The sequence below is a fragment of the Theropithecus gelada genome, chromosome 6, assembly GCF_003255815.1.
Source record: "Theropithecus gelada isolate Dixy chromosome 6, Tgel_1.0, whole genome shotgun sequence".
In the NCBI taxonomy this organism is placed as follows: domain Eukaryota; kingdom Metazoa; phylum Chordata; class Mammalia; order Primates; family Cercopithecidae; genus Theropithecus; species Theropithecus gelada.
In genome coordinates, this window is record NC_037673.1 from 86537856 (window position 1) to 86553338 (window position 15483).

General features: G+C 38.4%; 1 protein-coding gene across 1 annotated transcript in view; it reads left to right on the forward strand.

The window, feature by feature from the left end:
• The window catches only part of ADGRV1 (adhesion G protein-coupled receptor V1), a 596167-nt gene that overhangs the window by 500565 nt on the left and 80119 nt on the right, over positions 1 to 15483 (forward strand). The window contains exon 86 of the mRNA XM_025388176.1: positions 2023 to 2180. Within this exon, the coding sequence (XP_025243961.1) occupies positions 2023 to 2180 (158 nt within the window). The remainder of the gene's footprint in view (positions 1 to 2022; positions 2181 to 15483) is intronic.

A 15483-nucleotide genomic window follows, 5' to 3' on the forward strand; every position in this document is an offset into this window, starting at 1 on the left:
TCCGGCACTCCCCAGTGAGATGAACCCAGTACCTCAGTTGAAAATGCAGAAATCACCGGTCTTCTGTGTCGCTCGCGCTGGGAGTTGGAGACTGGAGCTGTTCCTATTCGGCCATCTTGCTCCGCCCCCCATTTTGAGATTTTCATGCACGATTTTATGCAAAGCACAAGTGGATGTTATGTTCCATAAGTAAAAATTTCTAGTTATATCTCTAAAACCATTTTGCTGATAATTTCAGTGTTACCAAAATAAATAAATAAATAATCTAAGTTTGCCTCGGACCCCGTTGTCCTATCTAAACTCTGGTAATAATAAATATAATTGTGCAGTGTAGCTTCTAAATGGATAAATTATCTTCATTTTCAAGAGAGAATACATGGCTCTTGGGGAAATGTATAGTTTAGAAATAAGAAAACTGTCAGTCACTCAAAAAACAAGATTGTGGAGATGACAAGAGTGGAGCCCTGGGAATCCTCAGATTTGCCTTTAAACAATACCTTCTCTCTTATGGTTCCCAAGGGATGCTGGGGCTGGAAAAGCAAGGCAAACCCATGCTTTGTTATTAGCTCCCTAATTGTGACATGATCCTTCATCCTTTATTTCCTCTGTTAGGAAGAAAACTCCTCCCAGGAAGAAAACTCCAAATGGAGAGAGAGGGAAGGAAGGAAAGAGCAGAAAGGGAGAGAAGGGAAAGGGGGTGGAGGGAAGAGAGCAGGTGGCTTGGCCTCCTCCTATGCAGGAGCAGCAATGGCCTCTGTGACCTTTTACCATGAGGGGCCAAAGAGGTCAAGAGAAGTCCCTCTGACATGATCAGTCATTGACAGGACACAGTGACTTTGTCATCAGCCCCATGGCCATAAATCCTGATGGCATTCTTCTTTTGAGGTTAAATAGAGGAAGGAAGTAGAAAGGAACCTGGAACTCTCCCTGGAATCCACCAACTAATTTGAAACATAAGCTGGGCATGACTAGATCAGTGATTCCCAAAGTGTGTTCCAGGGCACATTAGTCCTGTAGCATGACCATATGTCTGTGTATCTGTGTGTGTGTGTGTGTGTGTGTGTGTGTGTGTGTGTGTGAGAAAAAGGAGAAGGGTTTAATTTTCGTTGAAGTCTAGAAATGATGGGTTAAACCAAATTTACTAAATGCTTTATGTGAATTATTTCAGTTAATCTTGACAACTAACTTTTGTTGCGGATACTATTATAATCCTTATTTTATTTATTTATTTATTTATTTATTTATTTTTATTTTATTATTATTTTTTTAGATGGAGTCTCACTCTGTCACCCAGGCTGGAGTGCAGTGGCATGATCTTGGATCACTGCAACCTCACCTCCGCCTCCCAGGTTCAAGCAATTCTCCTTCCTCAACCTCCCAAGTAGCTGGGACTACAGGCACCTGCCACCACGCCCAGCTAATTTTTTTGTATTTTTAGTAGAGACAGGGTTTCACCATGTTGGCCAGGCTAGTCTCAAACTCATGATCTCAGGGGATCTGCCAGCCTCAGCCTCCCAAAGTGCTGTGATTACAGGGATGAGCCACTGCACCCCACCTGTAATCTTTATTTTAAAGATGAGTGTTCAGAGAAGTTAAAAAATGTATCTAAAGTGACTTTTTTTTTTAAGATGTGGTGCTGGATTCAATAGCCTGATTTCAGAGCCCAGATCCCTTGACTCCATGACTTTCTGTGGCTTTTTAAAAATGAACAGATATGTACCCTTAACTTCTGTGAGATGTATGTAGTGTGCATCTCTCAAATTTATTTGGCCATAACCTTTTTTTGCAGCTTTCTGAACTTTACACGAGGCGAATGTTCCGGGGAACCGACTGTGTGAAGCAGTGGGTTAGATTTAATCGGATGTTGTACTCAAACAAAACTTAAGTTTGGCAAACCAAAAATCTGATGTTGCCAGCATCCAGATACAAAGAGCTAGTATAAAGTAGTGATGTGATACATTCTGAATGTAGAAATATCTGCACTGAAACTGTCTGAGTTACCTCTTCTCATTTCTCTTCCAGGTGTTTTATTCCAAACGTCTATGCTGCTTTGTTCACTGCAGCGCTTGTTCCTTTGATGTGCCTTGTGGTGGTGTTCGTGGTGTTCATCCATGCCTACCAGGTGAAGCCACAGTGGAAAACATATGACGATGTCTTCAGAGGAAGGACAAATGCTGCAGGTTTGAAAGGAACTATATTTATACTTTGGAGATTGAAACGCTTTAATGGTGGGAAAATGTCACTGCATTTTTTTTATCAAGAAGAGGGAAGTTCGGCTCAGCTTTCAGCTCTGAAGCCACAAGTTAAGCTCTAGCTCTCCAGTTTCTCCTGCTTCTTGGTACCTCTGATGTGTCTCTTTCTCCAGGGCTCTGTAGGTTTTATTGCTCATTCCAATTTTGTCCTTAAGATATTGATAGCCAAGTAAATGAGTCACAGCCTTGGGAGCCACTTCCCAAGCCTGCCTTAAGTGAACCAATAATGACTTGTGTTCTCCCTGTGAAATCTGTTCATTTCTCTCCGATTCTGAGACTTCTGCACAGTCGAACAAACATCCACAGTGCTCATGAGTGTGCATGCGGAGGTCTGGTTGTGCTGACAGATGTTTAAAAACATGTAATCAGACAGCTACATAAGTGGCTACACATGTCTGGTTACTTAAGAATGCAAGTCTTTCTAGTTCAAATTGGCTTTCACTGCAGCTCATTTTTTCCCTTTGAATCATACCTAACAGAGATTTTTATGATCTGATTCTTTTAATTATTGTTTTTAGATTACAGGCCCTCAGGAATTTTCTTAACTAGAAGCAATAGGCTCACACCTGCATACAGAAAATGCTCTGTAAAATGTTATGTGAGTGACTGGGATATTAGGGAGCAGCTTAAGAACTGGGAGTAGAGGATCCCTCTCGGGCCAGTGAGGAAGAGAAGTCTCCTTTTTTCTAAAGTTTTACAAGTCTAAAGTCAAATGAATGACAGTCTTAGAGGAGTTCTTCACATTTTAAGTGCTTGTCAAAGTTTAAGCAAGTAGCATATATGATGTCTCTAGACTAGTGTCTAATACATTATTAGGGGCTCAGTAGCTACAGGGTGTCACTCTAATGTAATGCAGTTCTAGTTCCTGAACTTGATCAGTTAATATGCAAAAGGATTTTCCTTGTAGTATAAAGAAAAGACACTCATTTGTATTACTTTGTGGGATACTTTGTAGGATAGCAGTATCTAGCCAGCTCTTTTCTATTCTTTCTCATTTAGCATGCAATCCTTGTGTTGGCAGAATTTTTTTTTTTTTCTGAGACAGGGTCTCACTCTGTCACCCCGCCTGTAGTGCAGTGGCACGATCTTGGCTCATGGCAGCCTCTGCCTATAAGATTCAAGCGATGCTCCTTCCTCAGCCACCTGAGTAGCTGGGACTACAGGCATGTGCCACCACACCTGGCTAACTTTTGTATTTTCGGTAGAGATGGGGTTTCACCACATTGCCCAGACTGGTCTTGAACTCCTGAGGTCAGGTGATCCACCTGCTTCGGCCTCCCAAAGTGCTAGGATTACAGGCGTGAGCCACCATGCCCAGCCGAGGAATATTGTTTAAGGTTATGATTAATCTTGACTCCTTTAATAAAAAATATTCAATGTATAAATTCTACTTTTTCATAGGACACAGAATTTATCTAGAAGCTATGCTTGTTTTTTTCAGTTTTAATACTCTTTTTTTTAATTACTTTTTTTAAAAATTTAACTTCTTTCTTTTTACATTTATTTTAGGTTGAGGGGTACATGTGCATGTTTATTGTGTAGATAAATTGCATGTCACCTCATGGGGGTTTGATGTACAGATTATTTCACCACCCAGGTAATACACATAATATCCAATAGGTAATTTTTCAGTCCTCACCCTCCTCTTTCCCTGTACCCTCAAGTAGGCCCCAGTGTCTCTTATTCCCATCTTTGTGTCTATATGTACTCAATATTTACCCCCACTTATAAGTGAGAACATGTGGTATTTGGTTTTCTGTTCCTCTGTTAGTTCACTTAGGATAACAGCCTCCAGCTCCATCTGTGTTGCTGCAAAGGAGATGATCTCAGCTTTTTATGGCTGCATAGTATTCCATGGTGTATATGTACATTTTCTTTATCCAGTCTGCCACTGATGGGTATTTAGGTTGATTTCATGTCTTTGCTATTGTGAATAGTGATGTGATTAACATGTGTGCATGTGTCTTCATGGTACAACAATTTCTATTCCTTTGGGTACATGCCCAATAATGGGATTGCTGGGTCGACTAGTAATTCTGCTTTGAGTTCTTTGAGAAATAGCCAAGCTGCATTTCACAATGGCTGAACTAATTTACATTCCTACCAACAATGTATAAGCATTCCCTTTTCTCTACAGCCTCGCCAGCATCTGTTATTTTTTAACTTTTTAATGATAGCCATTCTGACTGGTGTGAAGTGGTATCTCATTGTGGTTTTGATTTGCATTTCTCTAATGATTAGCAATGTTGAGCATTTTCATGTGCTTGTTGGCTTCTTCATGGCACATATGTCTTCTTTTGAAAAGTGTCTGTTCATGTATTTTGCCCACTTTTTAATGGTCTTGTTTGGGTTGCCTGTTAATTTGTTTAGGTTCCTCAAAGATTCTGAATATTAGACCATTGTGAGATGCATAGTTTGCAAAAATTTTCTCCCATTCTGTAGGTTGCCTATTTACTATGTTGATAGTTTCTTTTGCTGTGCAGGAGCTCTTTAGTTTAATTAGGTCCCATTTCAGAAGCTATGCTTTTAATAAACTTGGGATTCATCTTATTAAAATGTACATTCTTTTTGGGGGAGAATGGTCGTTTGTTTTTTCCTCTAAGTGACAAGATTTGTTGTTTTATATGTAATGTAAAAGTGCCAGTGCTTGCATGTTTTCAATAATGCTAACATAAGATAGGGGCCTAACATAGTGAGTTAATTCTTTGAATGCCTAAATCACCCCATGCACCTCTTGAATATGTTTCATTACTGATATAGTAGATAAAACAGTACCCTGATTATCGGAAAAAGATAGCCCTCAGGCATTGAATATAAGGCAAAAGTTCCAGCACAGTTGTATCTTAACAAGGGAACCCTCTCTTACATAAAATGTGAATAGAAGCATTGCCCTATTGTTGTGTTACAAATAAAAAAGTATAATATTTCTAATTCCCCTATTCCCATGGCAATTCATTCTAATAGTCATTATACTTGGACTTTTGCCACAGTTTTCTGATTAATATCTCTGGTTCTACTCTTTTTATTCTCCATTTCATTATCTCAGATGTCTACATTTTAAAAATATAAAGTGGATTTCCTCATTCTCCAGCATTTCAGTCAAGGTTTCTCTCGTTGTCCCCAAAAAAAGTCCAGTCCCTTTAGCTTACAAGAGTTTCCACAGTCCAACCCGGGACCATGTTTCCATTCCCAAATTAGTTACTATTATCCTGCATTCTGGCATGCCAATCTATTTACTTTTTCCTAAATTTGCCTGACTTTGCCATCTTTGCTCATGTAAAGAAATCTCTACTTTCAGCTCCTCCCCATTAGTTGATAAAACCCATGTGCTCAATAAGTGATATGGGAAAATGTAGATGAGTGAGAGACCGGTGCAAGGGGCTTATCACCCTCCTGTATTCTTTATTAGCTCTACAAAGCTTTCCAAAATAACTTCAGAATCTAAGCAACAGTGATGTGCTTGACAATCACAAGTTAATTCTCCTAGACATCCCTTTACTTCTTTACAGAAATTCTAGAAACTTTCAATATTCTCGCTCTTTTGTGAAGCTTTACGAATTGCCTCTTTACAGAATCACACCAAATAAGAATTACTCATTTCCTTCTCTATGCCTTTAAAGTACTTGTCCCTTTAGTCATTGTAGCACTTATCTTAGAATGGAGTGGTCATTTGTTTTGGTGTGTGTGGGTTGGTGGATTTCCTTAAAAAATTATTAATTCCTTGAGGGCAGGAACCATTTAGTATTCATCTCTGTATCCCCAGGGCCTTACAGAGTGCTCAGTGGATAGCAGGAGCATAATTAATATTTATTAATTAAATGAATAAATTAATAATCATCAATGTACCACAAAATTCTATAATTGTATAAATGGATACCCAAGCTAAAGATAGCATTAAGAAGGAGAGAAACTGTAATATTATCAAAGTAGAAATTAAATGATTTAATTCTCTGATTTGTTTGTAAATATTCCTCAAAAGTTATTATTATTAGGACTATTTTTATAAGAAATATTTTTTAAAGTTATATAATCCCAAATTCTCTGTAATTCCCAATTCAATTAAATTCCCAGTTCCAAAACTCTATAATTCCCAAAACTCATGTTCAGCTTTGCTCCCAACCTGATCTTTTGTGTTTTTATTTTCAACATACTATAACTCAACCTCTACTTGAATATGCTCCACTTAACTCAAATTCAAAATTTCTTTTTTTTCTTTTCCAGATAATTCTTTTCTTTTTTTGTAATTATACTTTAAGTTCTAGGGTACATGTGCACAACGTGCAGGTTTGTTACATAGGTATACATGTGCCATGTTGGTTTACTGCACCTATCAACTCGTCATTTACATGAGGTATTTCTTCTATTTACTCTACCATGGAGCAGTTGACACTCTCTGTGAATCTTTTTGCTAAAATTCTCTTGTGTTAACCTGTTAAATATCCAGTTAAGATGGTACTATAAATTCACGTTTTGCCCTCTGCCTTACTCTATATACAGAATAGCCAAAGAATAATATATAACAAAAGAATGTTAAAAGTACCATGAGCATCTCTATAGAACAGAAATAAAGCAGAAACACCAAATGTACCGGTAGAATAGGCCAAAACCATAGACCTGATATATTCTGGGGTCCAGAAGCAGGTAGACGCAGGACGTCTTGCTGGGCTCAAAATCTTCCACGATTTCTGTAGAACTGAGCTCCAAGCTAATCACTCTCTTTGTGGATTAAATGTGCCTGACCACAGGAGCAACTTTGCATCACATTTGTTCACTGGTTGTAATGAATACAAGTAACCATCCCTTACACCGTGTATTTTGAATGACTTTTTTGTTCCCAACATCCCTTCATTTCAAACAGAGTTCAGATAAACTCAGTGAAACCCAAAGGAATGGGGAGAACAAAGAATAAGCACCTCATAAATGGAATACACTCAGTGCTATAGATGCCCACCATCAACCCCTTCCCTCCCTAAGCATGGCCTGGGACAGGACAACTTGACTTTTTGTGGCCCATTGACTGCCATGGACCAAATTGTTGAAGGTCAGTGACTCCTAATGAGAATCACTTGCCTCCTCCTCCCTTCAGTGGGTGGATGTGCAGTGAGAATGAGTTTTGATAAAGGTATGTCCCTGAACTAAATTTCAGTGTCTCAAACAGCATTTTAAACAAAGCCTGTAATTTTCGGGCTTGGTTTTGATCTCTGGCAATGATAAGCTTGTCTCTCTTTTTAGGCTCATTAGAATTTACTGACTCCTTTCTGATTCATGATTCAGTTCTTATATGAGGAATGATTCATAGATCAGGAGAGGAAAATTCATTTCAATCAACAAAGGAAGTAGATGATTACAAATCCCTTTCTTCTAAAAATCCCACACATAGGTTTCAATATGATATATGAAAATGGAAATGTGGCTTGATCCAACTAGTCATGTAATGTGAACCTGAGACATTTAGAATCTCTTGATACTGTAATGGCCACATCTCTTACATGGGAGCCTTATTTGAGGATGAATGCTTCCATTTCTTCAACCTTAGAGTGAACAACAATAGTAATATAAATCAATATTTTATTATTATTATAAAAATTATTGAAAACTTTTTATAGTGAATATTGTAAATGCTCATGCCTTACATCCTAAAGTTGAATGCCTTTTTTACTCTTGTCATTTTTAAAATTTCAAATAGAGTTCAAAGGAAATGAAATCCAAAGGAAAAAGAGGGAAAGGAAAGAGCTCCTGGTAAATAAACTGTGTTGCAGTCTCCAAAGATGGCTGCCATCAGTTACTTTTCTCCTTTTATGTAGGTGCTACTCCTCACATCAAAGGATGGAGACTGCTTCTCATCCTTTTACATCTGGGCTGGCTTTGGACTTGCTTAGACCAATGTAATGTGATGGAAGTGGTGCTTTTTCATAATGGGCCGAGACTTTAAGATGAATGGCAGTTGTGGATTCCTTCCTCTTGGAAGCCAGCCACCAACTAAGTTCAGTTACCCAGAGACCACCACGGTGGTAGAAACCCCAGACTGGCCATGTGGAGCAGACATGTGCAAAGGGAGGTTCAGCCAGCCTCCAGTTGTGTCAGGCAAACCAACTCTGATTCCGGAAATGGACATGTGAGTGAAGAAGATTTCTTGTAGGTTCCATCCCCAATGCACACTGTACACAGAGTTGAAAATCTTCCTATCCCAGATTGCAGAATTGGGAGAAATAGTACATTATTTTAAGTCACCAAGTTTGGTGCTAGCTTATTATGAAGCAATCAATAGCTGAAACATTCTGGTGTTTCAGTATTCTCATTATTCTCACATCAAACTTGTAAGTATATCATTGTCCTTTTAAATGTTACTGCTTGCAGAAACCTTCAGGATTTATAAATAAAAATGGAAAAACATGATATGATTTTTTTTTCCTGAAGCAGAATTGGGGCTTCTGCTAAAGTAAAGTAAAAGTGATCTTACCCAGTAACAGTACGTACTTGAATAGGATCCAGAATGACCAACATAACAGGTTTCACATGTCCTTGGCAGTTAGATGCCTGTTTGAAGTCTACTCCCAGTTCCATTTCTGAAAATAACATTTTAAAAAAACAATGCCTTGGGGCCTAAGGAAAACCCTAGCTTCTCGCTCGACCATGAACAGACACTCCCACTCAATCTTGAAAAAATCTTTGTGAAGCACAGTTCACTCTTCCCACATTTTGCCAATAGTGGTGGGGGAAATCCCACATATTAAAAACATATACATATGGATGCCCATTCTCTGCTTAGGTTTTTTACCTCATTCCTCAAAGATTCATGTCGGAAATCTCTCTGCCTAGAAGATGATGTGTAGTCATTCAGCATTTGTTTTCTTCATTATTGTTTCTGAAAACACTTGGGATTTGATATTGCTCATGAAAAACTCCTAGAACAATAACATCAGGAGTTTCCTAAGGCTTTACATATTGACATGAAAAGTAAAAAGGAAAATCATACTTTGGAGAGAAGGCTTAAATTTCTGTTGAAACACCCCTGATTTACACGTGTCACCAAAAAGGAAAAGGGGCTGACCCCTTGCGGCAGACCTGGACCTTTCTAGAACTCAGGTTTCCTGGATTTCTTACTTTAGTGCCTTTTACCAGTCTCAATTGAAGATGGATGAGGACAAAGGTAATCCCCAACTCAGGCTATTTCAGTACTAAACTATTATGTTTAATTGACATCTTTTTTCTAGGTGGACAGAGGGCATAGAGCATGGATATGGGACGGGGGTGAGAGAAAGAGTAAAGGGCTGGCACTGCATGTAAGTGGCAGGTGCGCATCTCCCTTTGCACCTTGGTGATCCACATCATGGTTGTTGTCATCATCATTACTGCCACCCATTAAGATTCACCATTCACCATTCATCAGGCACTGTGTTAAGAATTTCACGTATATTATCTCAATTTAATATATACTTATGGACATAATATCTGTACATATTTATGGTGTACATGTGATATTCTGTGACACACATAGAATGTGTAATGATCATGTCAGGGTACTTGGGATGTCCATCACCTTGAATATTTATCATTTCAATGTGTTGGGGACATTTCAAGTTATCTCTTCTAGCTGTTTTGAAATATACAGTACATGTTGTTAACTATAGTCAACCTAGTTTGCTATCAAACATTTTATCTCAATTTTTACATGAAGCCTATGAAGCAGGTATGATTTCCTCTAGTCAGACAAGAAAATCAAGGAAATGAGAGGCTTAGAAACGCTTTCACATTTACAAAGCTGTTAAATTGTGGGATTAGAATCGCCAGTTGATTCACAGGCTCTCCAGAGCTGCCATTGTTGTTAACACCAATACTTTTGCCCTTACCATTTTGTTTTCAAAACTCTTCTTGGTAATAGTGACATGTAAACATTAAATATTAAACTTAAAGAACTCTAATTTCATAAAAGTAGTATTAGACTTCACACCCAGCTCCACCCCACCCTGCAAAAAAAAAAAAAAAAACTTGAAGGTATCAGGGTTGGAAAATTAATCCTTCATCTTCTACTTAATCTTCTGATTTCCAAGAAAGATTGCCCCTCTTTATGGTGTACCAAAACATCCCTACTTTTCTTCACTATTCTCATATGTAATACAAGTATAATAACATTATTTAATTTTGTAGGGTTGTGTGAAAGATAAAATTTTAATTCATATAAATATTTAGTATAGTCCCTGAAACATACTAAGCACTCAATATGTGTTAGTATTTTTATTAGTATAGGAACCCTTTCAATATGTAATTGGTGCAGAATACAGTCAGATATATAACTCCTTTCTCCTGTATACTTCACCGGTATCTCTCAAATGTTCCCCTCCCTTTCTTCATGATTTTGCCTGGTGTATTCGCTCAGGCTGCCATACAAAATACCATAGACTGGGTGTCCTAAACAACAGACATTTATTTGTCACAGTTCCAGAGACTGAAAGTCCAAGATCAAGGCATCAGCTGATTCAGGTCCTGGCGAGGCTTGCATGGATATTTTGCTGTCTCCTCTCTTGGGTGAGAGAGAGCCCTCTCATGTCTCTTCTTATAAGGACACTAATTCCATCATGGGGGCTCCACCTTCATGAGATTATCACCTTCTGAAGGCCCCATCTCCAAATACTATTGCATTGGGAGTTCGGGCTTCAACATACAAATTTGGGGGGTGGAGGAAACAATTCAGTCTGTAGCATCTTAGTGATGTCTCCCATCATCTCATCCTTAGACTATTACAGCTATCTTGAGACTGATATTGCTCAGTTCTCATCTATCCCCATTCCACACTGAAGCATTCTAAAAAGCAAAATTGACTATGTCATAAAATCATCCAATGACAATCATTAGACTATAGAATAAAAGGAAAAATTCAGGAGCTGGGCATGGTGACTCACATCTGTAATCCCAGCACTTTGAGAGGCCGAGGCAGGTGGATCATCTGAGGTCATGAATTTGAGACCAGCCTGGCCATGATGGATTCCCAGCTACTCTGGTGGCTGAGGCAGGAGAATGTCTTGATCCGGGGAGGTGGAGGTTGCAGTGAGCCGAGATCACCCCATTGCACTCCAGCCTGAGCAACAAGAGTGAAACTCCGTCTCAAAAATTAATTAATTAATTTAAAAATTTAAAAATAAAACAAATATTCACTACTTCTCCACAGTCTTTAATGTCCTAACCATACTTAACTAGTGCTGCCACCTAAAAGTGATATGACTTCTGATAAAACTCGACTTAAATAACACAACTAAACTCACTCTTGCTTGCTGAGTTCATCACTTACGGTGATGAGAGAGGAGACAGAATAGAATTGAAACTCATTTCCATCTTGATATCCGTGATAAATAAGCTTCAGTAGGGTGTTAGTGGAAGATACGTTAACGTGATACACACTTAAAGCCAATGTCTAAGAGTATCAAAGTGATGTTGTTGTTTAGGTGCATCGCACACTCTTTGACCCTTAATGTGGCTGGCATCTCTTGTTGACATGTGCATTTCACTGCCATACCATATGATGTTTGACCCAGAGAATTAATGGAACATTCCCATTGTTTATCAGTTTTGTACTCAGGCTAAGTAAGTTTCCTATCTATTTTCTTGCCATTGTTCTCCAAATTAATAATAAATTTTAATTTTCCTGGCAGATCCTATTTTTTTCTGAGACCGAGTCTTACTGTATTGTCCAGGATGGAGTGCCATGGCACAATCATAGCTCCCTGCAGCTTCAATCTCCTGGGCTCAAGAGATACCCCTACCTTGGGCTCCCAAGTAGCCAGGACTATAAACACATGCTACCATGCCCAGCTAATTTTTTAAATTTTTTTACTTAAGACCACTTTTTAAAAAATGGATGACTAAAGTTTTCCATTCAACTCTTGGCTAATGAAAATACAGTTACTGATTTTTTAAAATGTTTCTCTCCAGGATTTTATTCAGAATGAGTATATATAAAACTTGACTAGAGAGCAGAAAAATTAGTCTCTTGAGGCTGTTTTATCTTGGAATAAGTATGGCATTGAAAGCACCGTGTTTCTCTCTCAAGCTGGTCTATGAGCCATCTCAGTTAATATCAACATGGTGATACTGTAACACACTATATTTCTCTCTCCCAAGTTCTTACCTGTATTTCCGTTCTTGGTTTGCAACTTTTTCCATGTATTATTTGTTGTTATTTTCATTATTTAAAGTTACCTCTAATTTATGATTCAGTGCCTACACAGTTCTTTAAGGAAATACATAGTCCACAATCCTTTGTATGATCATACTGTAGTTACACGAATCAACTGGTACATTATTAAAGAGGAGATCGGGAAATAAAGGAAAATGGGTGTACTAGTACTACAGAAACAGGAAGTAGGGAAAGGTAATTTGGGGAATTAGCAATTGCATCATAAATTTCTTTAAAAATGAACGGTTAGCACAATACCCATGATCATAATGCTATACTCAACAGTTTACATAGTATAAAACTCAAGTGAATAGAAGAAAGTGACATTTTTACAGTATGATACACATTTCTAGATGAACAAGAAAGACCTACAGGAGAGAGAAATATTTAAGATGTGAGGCAGTTGTGAAAATTCAATGAAACAAGTTCCAAGAGTAGGCACACGTATACCTATGTAACAAACCTGCACGTTGTGCACGTGTGCCTTAGAACTTAAAGTACAATTAAAGATATATATATATAGGCTGGGCGCGGTGGCCCATGCCTGTAGTCCCAGCACTTTAGGAGGCTGAGGTGGGTGGATCACGAGGTCAGGAGATCGAGACCATCCTAGCTAACATGGTGGAATCCCGTCTCTACTAAAAATACAAAAACTTAGCTGGGCATGGTGGCGGGCGCCTGTAGTCCTAGCTACTTGGGAGGCTGGGGCAGGAGAATGGTGTGAACCCAGGAGGTGGAGCTTGCAGTGAGCAGAGATCGTGCCACTGCACTCCAGCCTGGGTGACAGAGTGAGACTCGGTCTTTAAAAAAAAAAAAATATATATATATATATATATATATGTGTATATATATATGTATATATATACACACACACACACACATATATATATAGGAAAAAAAGAAATTTTGCCAATCACCAACCCGCTCTTTGCCACACAGTTCTCTTTTATCAGCCAATTAGTGCTACTGTGTAATGGATACTAATTATTATAAGTACCCTTAACTAAGCCATCTCTGCTTCTGAGACATCCTTTGGATTATTTTTAATTGATAAGTCTTAAGCGATCTTTGAAACAGATTCTACTACCCTGAAGTCTGTGTTTTATACATTCTGTCCTCACTGTCTAGTCAAGACATGAAAACAACATGGTGTTACCTCATACAACTTTCCTTATGTTCTCTGATCATTTCTCTTTGCCATCTCTCTTCTTCACCATTTTTCATTTCATCTTAGATGAGAAAGTAAGTGGCTCATTCTCACCAAAGCCAGCTCTCCCAATTGTGTCTTTCATGTGTTTTTCCTACTCTTGGAACTTGTTTCATTGAATTTTCCACAACTGCCTCACATCTTAAATGTTTCTCTCTCCTGTAGGTCTTTCTTGTCCACGTAGAAATATGTATCACTTTACACTGCCTGGAAGAGCTTACTTGTAATGCTGCTGCTTTATCAAATTACTGCCCTGCCTCTCTTCTTTCTTTTACCAACAACTACTCTTGAAAAGTAGTTCATACAAGTTGCCTGTTCTGATCACCTTCTGTTCACTGTTAAGCCTTCAGAGCACCTTGCTTATTCTCTTTCATTCATCACTCATGACTTTGGGCACCAAATCCACTGACCACTCTTCTCATCTGCGTTATCTTTCAGTTCTTCTGTAGAAATCACTACTGATAACCAGCCTTCCTTGAAAAGTCCATCTCTCTTGGTTTTCATGACACCCTATTCTTTTTACAAGTATTTTCCTGCTAACTTCCAGGTCATAACCCTTTCTTCTTATGCCTGAAAACTCTGAAGTTTATGTACATTCCAGGGATTGCCTTTGCATTTTTTATGTCATAGTGATAGTGTTCAAATCTATTAACTTGAGCCTAACTTCTCTCTCCACATATAAGCTCACATTTTCAAATGTCTTGGGATACATTTGCTTGGGTTTCTCTCTGATAGCTTGTCCTCAAGATGTACAGATATTGTCATCAACTTTGCTCCTCTGCCTTATCCTAATTGCTCTGATCTCAGTGTTATTCTTTCACTCCTTTCTTTTCTTCTTCCTCTTGATACTTTTTCTGATTTTCCTAACCTGAAAGCTAGGGTAATTTCTTTCACTTCATAGTCATACTCTCAGATCAGTGGCTGTCAAAACTAACTGATCATCAAAATTACTTATGCTTTCAGAAATTATGGTTTGATGAGTCTCACTATAGTGAGACTTACTAAATTAGAATCTCTGGTGATGAAATTCCACAATTTATATATTTTTAAACTCTCCTACTCTTTTCTGATATGAGGGTACTACTAGAGATTCTATCTCTACATTTCTGTGCCTACCCCTTCATTACATTGCGGGGGCCACTCCTATGCCATTCCCCTACCTCAGGCCTTCATTACTGAGACCACAGCAATCCTTCCCTAACTGGTATCCCTGCCTCTAGCATTCTCTCCACCAACCTATTTTCTTTCCTATGAGTTTAAGCTATGTGAATATGCCACACCTCTTCTCCAAAATTTAAAATGGCTGCCCATTTCTCTGTAAAGTAATTATGTATTGTTTAACCTGGCCTTCAGTATTCCTTCGTGACCTAATGCTACAAACGTCTTGTTACTCACCTTCGTGGACCTTTAATACCAGCCAAAAGGAACAACCTACACTAATTTATGCATTTGCTTTTTGCCTCTCTTTATGCTGCTCTCACTGCCTTTGCCTCAATATTTGGATGTTCAAATATGGCCCATCTTCATAGCCCAGCCAAAATTCCTTCTTCCTCCCCCAAAGTTCCCTGATAATAATCAATAGGAAGAACGTCTTGTTTTCCCTGAACTTTTATGTAACTTTTATAAATCTCTCTTATAATACTTATCTCCTACCTTTTCTTATAGGGTATATACAAATATATATGTAATATTTACAAATATATAGTCTTTTATTTGCTTTGTTTTTTGTTTTTTGAGACGGAGTCTCACTCTGTCACCCAGGCTGGAGTACAGTACACTCAACTTGATCTTGGCTCACTGCAACCTCCGCCTCCTGAGTTCAAGCAATTCTCCTGCCTCAGCCTCCCAAGTAA